We start from the raw sequence: 7,800 nt of genomic DNA, 5'->3' as shown, positions 1-7,800 counted from the left end.
CTTGCTTTCCGGTTGCTATACCAACTGTTCTCTACAATTCCTCAAGTGTTTACAAGGACAAAAGGAAATCCAATGGACTAGTATAGGTGGCAATCATCAGAGCTGTTCACAAATATTTGGTTCTTCTCCTTCCAGACACATGGAATGATTTTGCTTCGTTCCCTTTGAACTGAACTGTAGCCATGGAACTTGCTTCAAACAACCTTCTGAGCAGAAGTTCTAAAGGCCAAGGCATGCTGAAACATGCTATTTGCCCTTTGCCATGAGCCATGTTCCAGATGGTGGTCATTCCAATAGCCTGGTTTCTGGAGTGACGACCATAACCAACCCTCAGAGAACATGTAGTATGTACAAGAAACAAACCTTTATTAGTTTATGCCACTGAAATTTGGGGGTTGTTTGTTACTATTGGATCTAGTCTGCCTGACTGATACAATATATCTTCTAATTTTCCTTAGGATTTTAGAACTTAGAAGTAGAATCTAAGCTTAGAATTGAAAGGACATAATGAGTGTTTGAAATTCCAACTACTTATTCTTCATAAATTCACCTTTAACAATCTTGAGCACAGAGAAATGAAGTATAGCAGCAATGAGCTAGCGGCCACCCTCCAATTCATTGACTCTAGCATGATACTTAAGAATATGGATTCTGATAGAAAAATGGAAAAGGAATATAATTTTAAAATTAAAATATATTTATATTTAATAAATTAGGGTCAAACTAGGTTGTGCTGACATAAGAACAAACACAGCTAACAGTAGCTTAACACAATAAAGTTTATTTCTGACTTGTACAATCTAATAGGGGTTGAGCAGCTTTCTTCTGTTTTGTATTTATGCTACTTAGAGCACTGGCCTTCACTGGCATACCAACTTGTGATTGTCCTGGAGAAAAGTAATATGTCACTTTTGCTTCCAGTCTACTGGCAAGAATAAATCATAAGACTCCTACCTAAGGTACCAGGAAAATGTTTAGCTGTATGCCTAGGAAAAAAAAAAAAAAAAAAAAGCTGTGGTGGACACATGGCTTTGCCTCTGCCACATTCAGAAGTGCAAAAATAAAACTAGATAATAATATAATTTTCCTGATCAGACTACCAAAGCAGACTTTTTCTGCCAATACCAATAATTCTTAGTTCTGCCATTCTACTAGGAATTTATCCTACAGATAAATTAAGATACATACAATGTTTTTAAAATAAAGCAACAGATTGGAAAGAAGTATTAAATGTTCATCAGTAACAGTCACATTAAACTAATTATGCTACAACCATATTGATGGATACCAGTCATAAAAAGAATGAGGAAATTCTTTATGAACTGATATAGATTAAGATCAGAGATATGTAACTAAATTAAGGAAATCAACAATGTGTGGGATATCCTACCCATTGGGTAAAAAAAGAAAAATACATATGTATTGTTTATACATTTATGAAAGATCTCTTGATGAAAATTTTTTTTACTTGCAAGCTGGCGCAACCAAGTTCCAGTTCAGTCTCCTACCTCGAGCTAGTGCGCAGACCATGGAGGAGCCAAGCCCAGCTGGTCAGGATGATTACAGATGTGCAGCTCCCCACTTTCGCCAACATGATGGGTGCGTTGCTTCTCCTGCTTTTAGTTCTCTATCACTATGAGGCCGTCAACAATGCCAGAAAACAGGAATGAAAAGTGGTGCTTTTTCTGTCCCAGGGTCCCAGGACATAGCCAGAGGCAAGAGAGGATGAGGGGCCTTCACACTTCATCCCTTCTACCCCAACACAACATATAAAGCAACTCTGCCTGGATTTTTCCAAACAACTTTTATTTCCTCAAAGTCTTCCTTAACCCTATGGAAGAAGCTACTACTGAGTAGGACCCAGTATAGGGTCCCCTGACCCTTATATTAAAAAAAAAAAAAAAAAAAATTGGGTGTCCCTCCCTAAAAAAATTGGTAACATTGCCTCCAGAAGGGGAACTGGGGGACAGGGAAACTTTTACTGTAGAGTCTATTTTAACTTTTGAATTTTTAGCCACATCAATGTATTACCTGATCAAAATCTAAAATGTTTATAGGGAAGATATGTGTAACATAAGCAAGTTGCTTCATCTTTGCTCATCAGCAAAAAAAAAAAAAAGTTATAATTATTATCTACATCCTGTGGGGAAACCAATTGCTCTATTCCTAAATTCCAGTAATCAATTTGGGTATGTTTGAATCAAATGTTGATCTAGAAATATTCGTCAGCAGCCGTCCGTCTCGAGAGACGATGGTGTAGCTTCTTAAGAGTCTATCTGCACCGCCGAGAATGGCCGTGCAGTCCGACTCGGGAGTGACACGGTATCTGTCTCCTCCCGTGTTGAATCGACATCTTGCGATGACGCTGGAGTGTCCTCTCCAGTGAAGCTGAAGCTACAGAGCCTGGGCAGGGTGATATGGAGGGTCTGCTGTTGCCCATGCAGCAGACCCCCCCTCTCTTCGCAGCTGAAGGATCCAAGGGAAAGACGGAGTCAATACAGCTTGGTTTCAGGTGCGCCGCAGGAGTTGCCGGTGTTGACTACAACGTCAAACCGCCTTAGGGACTCTGGCTCCGGATTTTCTGTCGGGGTTTACTCCCTTAGCCTTTCCCCTGAAGAGGTATGCCGCAAGGCAGCGGAGGTTTTTTGGAGTCAGAGTTTTCCTTCTCTGATGTGCCCTGACTGGAAGATCGAACCAGCGACACTTAGCTCGCAGGCCGACGCTCAATCCACTGAGCCAAACCAGCCAGGGCTTCTAGAAATATTAAAGCAAACAAAATAGCTTGTGTGGCTGTCAGACAAGCCTCTAAGGTAACATTTAATACCTGTTTTCCCATCATAAAGACATTAGGAATAGCACTTTGCGTGTCTTGAGAACAGCAAAAATACTGGGATAAGGTGGAATGAGGACAGAAATAGGACATTAAGTCACATGGTGGAAGTAGAAAGATCATGAACTTTTTTGTAAGGACTTGAGTATCAACTACAAGAACGTCATGTTAAGACTTAACAGGATCCCTCTAGCTGCTTATTGTACGGAGCGGTAACTGTAGGGTCAAAAGGACAGGAGTACCTTCCCCCCCTTTCCAAATTAACATTCTGGATAGTTTGAAAAAAAGACTTGAGTGACTTTTCCTAATTCATTCAAGAACCAAAGAACCAAAATGAAAAACACTCCAAAGATTTAAGTACTACACATTTCATTTCCCCACAAATTGTTGACTTTCTGCCATCACTCTTTTTTAATCCTCACCCAATATGCTTATTGATTTTAGAGAGGAGGAGAGAAACATCAATGTGAGAAACATCAATTTTTGCCTTTTGTAGGTCCTGACCAGGGAGCAAACCTACAACCTAGGGGTGTGCCCTGACTTGGAAAGAGACTGTAATGCTCCAGGTAACTGAGCAACACCAGCCAGGGCTGCCATCACGTTTTGATACCTTTTTTCAATAAGGATATTATTTGGTTTGCTCTAAAGCACATTAGTATTTAGATGACAAAAGATAACAGAAGGTCCATTTGTTTTAGTTTAACAGACATTTATTCCTTCAGCTGAACATCTACACACAAATAGATGGTTTAAAATTTTTGAGTGGAAAGAAATTTAGGTCTCAAGAGGCTGAATCTGCTAAATGTTTTCTGGGTATATTTAACTGAGCCTTTTAGGGCCTCTGAAGAAAACAAGAAACCAGCAATTAGATTTTGGAACCAAACTACTTATCAAGTCAGCAAACCCGGAGTTGGAAATTGGGACCACTTCTTCTGTATTTCCTACACCCTTAAATTCATCGTGGGACACAGCCTTGTCTACTGGAAGACATGAGGCAAACACAATGTAGCGGTATGCTTTAACATTAAGGTGGGCACAATTGAAGGCCTGGAGTTTGTGGCATGTAAGGATTTTGAGGATAGTTTTGAGGAGGTATGAGCAAAACTGTAGTGCCTAAGCTTAAACTGGAAACTATGAACTTCTATTGACACCAACTACATGACTTTTCTCTGTAGCCTTATGGGGATAACAGTCACAGTGGTTGACCCAAGATGACTTGTAAGACTAAATGGACCAACACTTAAGTAAAACAGACCATATTTTTCCCCATAACATGACTAGAAGGTTCATAATGGTTACAAGTTAACACAACCCCTTATTCTCCTTATGTTCAATTTCCTCTGGTTTCAATATACATCAGCATTAAGTACCGTTACTACTTTACATGAAATTCAGTATTCTACAGACCCAAGTCATGGGATTGAACCAGATTTCACCTTTTATGTCAAGGTCAATGGTACTGTGGAGACCAAGCTAATTTTGTTTAGGTAAACCAGGATGTTTAATTTTTAAGAGAACCCTCTTGTAAGAGGATCACTCAATTCTAAAAAAAAAAAAAAAAATGGTGGCATTCTTTTAACTTTTCTCCTTTCAGAAGCAGCAGTTACATTAAGTTAATCTAAAAACATGGACCCCTAGTTAACTTTCATTTTTCTGCATAGGGCTATGGGAACAGATTAAGCCATCTTTTGCATTTCCAAGCAAAATTCAACCTAAAAACAGCCCCTTGAGTACACCACCAGAGAACTATATTGCCCCAGTAAAGCCGTAAGTTTCATCACATGCACCAACAAATCTACACAGCTAGTTCTGCACTCCTTTTTCACAGAATTTATTTTACACCTATCACACCAAACAGCATTATAAACACTGACATAGAAAACTCCCTAACAAGAAAAAGCAGCGATTTTCAACTGGTGTGCCGCAATTTTTAAAACATGCAATACCCAACTATTTAGCCAGGGCACTGACCTCTCCCCTTAAGATTGTCAAATATAAAAATGACAACAGCCAACACAATAGCCATCTGGTGTGAATGAATCAAAATTACACCTATATTTTTGGTCAGATCAGCATAAAACTAATACATTTTGGTGCGTCACAGAATTTTAGTAATTAGTTTATATGTCATGAGATGAAAAAGGTTGAAAATCGCTGATAAAGCAAAAGCAAGTGTTTTATCTTAGGAGAAACGATACACCATCACTTATAGTCTCCGAACATTATTGCACTTTTAACTTTCATAATTTGACAATGCATTCAGGAAACAATCTGCAGACAACTAGTTTTAACAAATTACACTTTTAAGCAGACATGACTGTCCTAAATTGTTTATTAGGTAAGAATTTTACAAACATCCCTCAGATTAGCGGTAACGGTGGAGCTGGAGAGTATTGCGCCTTCTCCAAGCTGCACGGCGAGACCCACCAATGGTGTGGTGGAACTTGTGGCCCTTCCCAAGGCCACGGCTCTTGCGGCCGGCAGATGTCAGCCCTCGCATCTCCCTGTGCTTGTGGACCGGTTTGGTGATCCACTGGGTGTCAGGATTCCTTCTGATAGCCTTATGGAATGGATCAATGAGGATGACCTCAAAGAATTTGTATGTGGAATCTTCGCCGACCCAGTAAGAATTCAGGACTCTCAGAGCCCCGCAGTGGCGCCCAGCTCGCTCCTAGAAGAGGAAAAAAGATTAGCCTCCCACATTTCCCACAGTAGCAAATTAGAAATCAAGAATTCTCTTCAGTTCACCACTATATAGGAGACTGAGGTGTAACCATCACAAATGAAAAGGTAAAGCTACTATTCCCTATTACCCCCCCACCCAATGACTAGGGTTTGTGAGTGCCTTCAAGGCCTGAATGTTAAGACTATCTGGCTATCTGGCTAACAAAACTTAGGATTCTGGAACCCTGTCTTTTTCCTAATACAAGAGGGGGATCAGCAAACCTTTATATAGAAAACCTTAATATTCAGCTTATTTTAGGCTTTGTAGTCCACAATGTTTTCTTTTGCACAGCCTTCTTTGCCTTTTAAGAGCACATAACTTCTATATACCTGGGGAGGTGTGCTTTTCCAGACAAAGTTTACTGCCCTTGAAAAGCTTTGGTTCCACAGATTCACACTAATCTTAAAACCCAACTTCCCGATATATACATGTGAACAAAGACAAATTCGTAACAAAGACTTATAAAATCTTGTCTTTGACCAAAACTTTTGACCAAGATCAGGAAGTAAAACTCCTAAACCCCATCAAAAACACAAAGGGCTCACACCTAGGCACAAGCTAGCCACCAGAAAAACCGTACAAATCCTTGTATGCCACCTCCAGGTGGTGCCCAATACAACTACTTCTTAAAAACCACATACCTCAGCAACAGACTGAAGGCTTCGGGCGAACTTTAGCTGGTTGACACCATGATGGACAGGCTTGCCATAGGTGGCACCCTTGGGAACGGGGCGTTTGCGGCCACCACGGCGCACACGAATCCGATATATGACATAACCTATAAACAAATATTACGGTGGTCTTATGATAAAATCTGCAGAATGGAAGATTCAATGACATGTCACTTTTGCCCCTACATCAAATATACCCAGACCATTCGTCAAATACTACAGGTCCGATGGAGGTAAAAAGCTTTAAAAAACTTCGTTAACCTCACAGAGAGATAAAGTAACTTCTCATTTACACTCTACACTTCTCCTTTGCTTAAGTCCAGGCTCATACAAATTTGTGTAACCCATGACACACTTGATAGACATTCACTGGTCAACAATTTCAACGTTTTGATAGCTTAGAGCAGGCCCTGTCAAAGCCCTGTGTGAAGGAAGACATCAGGGCAATAGCAGCTCTTCCTAATCACAGGTTTCTAGCTTTTCCCGGGGAATCCACTTTTATCCCAGCGCCCAGGCAGTGACCACTCACCCTGCTTGGCCTTGTATCCCAGCCTGCGCGCTTTATCGGGCCTGGTGGGGCGGGGGGCCCTGTGGAGCGCAGAGAGCTGGCGGTACTGCCAGCAGCGCACCCGGAGAAGGAAGCGCATCACATCGGACTGCTTCTTCCTCCACAGCTCCTGGATGTACTTGTAAGCGCCCATCTTGGCTTACCTTGGAGAGAAAACCGGGTATTAAAAAGCATCACCCATTTCAAGTAAACTAGAAGGCTCCGTCCGTCCATCTTAGTTCCCCAACCAGCCGCAAGGAAACCACTGGGGATGAAAATGGCTCTGCACAAACTGCAGTGCAAAGCCGACCTAAGCCCCTCCTCTGCGCCCACGGAAAGCAGCGCTCAGTAGTCTCTGCGACCCCAAGGCTTAGCAGAGTAGAAAAGCTTAACATTTTTGCTGGACGAATAAATGGCGCCAGACTTAGGCCCTTAGGGGGCGGATGACTGCGGCAGTCAGCGTCCCCCAAGGGCCGGGCACAATCTGCAGAGCCGTCGCCGACAATACAGGAAAATGTTGACGTTGCCTAAGATTAACTCTCCAGAAAAATGCACTTACTCCACCACCCCCCCCCGCCGGGCTCGCTTTAGGAAGACTTGGCCCAGACTCCTATCCCTCATCCCCACGTCTTCCTTTTCTTCACGCTCTGGGCCCAGCTCGAATTCCCGCCGCCATCACATCATCCCCCAGCCCGCCCCGGGAGCCGCCTCTCCATATGCCCGCTGCCCCGCATCCTGATCATACTTGCGCCGCGCTGCAGACAGGCAAAGCTCCGAGGACGTAGAACCCCTGAGCCTGGATGGCTCAGGTGAAAGGAGATCAGCGACGGATGGAATAGTGAATATCTCCGACACAGCTTACCTGATGGCTGCGGCCAGAAGGAAAGGAAGAGCCTTTCTCCCACAATCCTCTTTGGACTCCTCCCCCACTTCAGAGAAACTCTTTCCGTTGAAAGCTGCGGTCGCCCAGAGCTTTGTGGGACATGTAGTTCCGGCAGAGACTGGTGGGCGGGGTTACGCTGGGATT

General features: G+C 42.6%; 2 protein-coding genes across 3 annotated transcripts; one reads left to right on the top strand and one right to left on the bottom strand.

The window, feature by feature from the left end:
* Positions 1-1,556: 1,556 nt before the first annotated feature.
* LOC150005178 (dolichyl-diphosphooligosaccharide--protein glycosyltransferase subunit 4-like) lies at positions 1,557-1,670 on the top strand. The gene has a single exon (XM_090283023.1). It carries the CDS (start codon positions 1,557-1,559, stop codon positions 1,668-1,670), a length of 114 nt encoding a protein of 37 aa, XP_090139149.1.
* Positions 1,671-3,518: 1,848 nt separating this feature from the next.
* Positions 3,519-7,715, bottom strand: RPL15 (ribosomal protein L15). Of its 2 annotated transcripts, none has more exons than XM_090284388.1 (4): positions 7,636-7,715; positions 6,756-6,937; positions 6,197-6,333; positions 3,519-5,501 (listed from the first exon to the last, which is right to left on the bottom strand). In XM_090284388.1, exons 2-4 carry the CDS (start codon positions 6,925-6,927, stop codon positions 5,196-5,198), a joined length of 615 nt encoding a protein of 204 aa, XP_090140514.1. In that variant the 5' UTR covers positions 6,928-6,937; positions 7,636-7,715; the 3' UTR covers positions 3,519-5,195. The 2 variants fall into 2 exon arrangements, with proteins under 2 accessions (XP_090140514.1, XP_090140513.1); XM_090284387.1 differs by having other exon boundaries at positions 7,519-7,690.
* Between the last annotated feature and the right edge of the window lie 85 nt (positions 7,716-7,800).

This window comes from Furipterus horrens, unplaced genomic scaffold, assembly GCF_987537825.1.
Source record: "Furipterus horrens unplaced genomic scaffold, mFurHor1.1.pri manual_scaffold_7, whole genome shotgun sequence".
Classification (NCBI taxonomy): domain Eukaryota; kingdom Metazoa; phylum Chordata; class Mammalia; order Chiroptera; family Furipteridae; genus Furipterus; species Furipterus horrens.
Note: the sequence above shows the minus strand (reverse complement) of the source record. Positions and strands in the feature narration are given on the sequence as shown.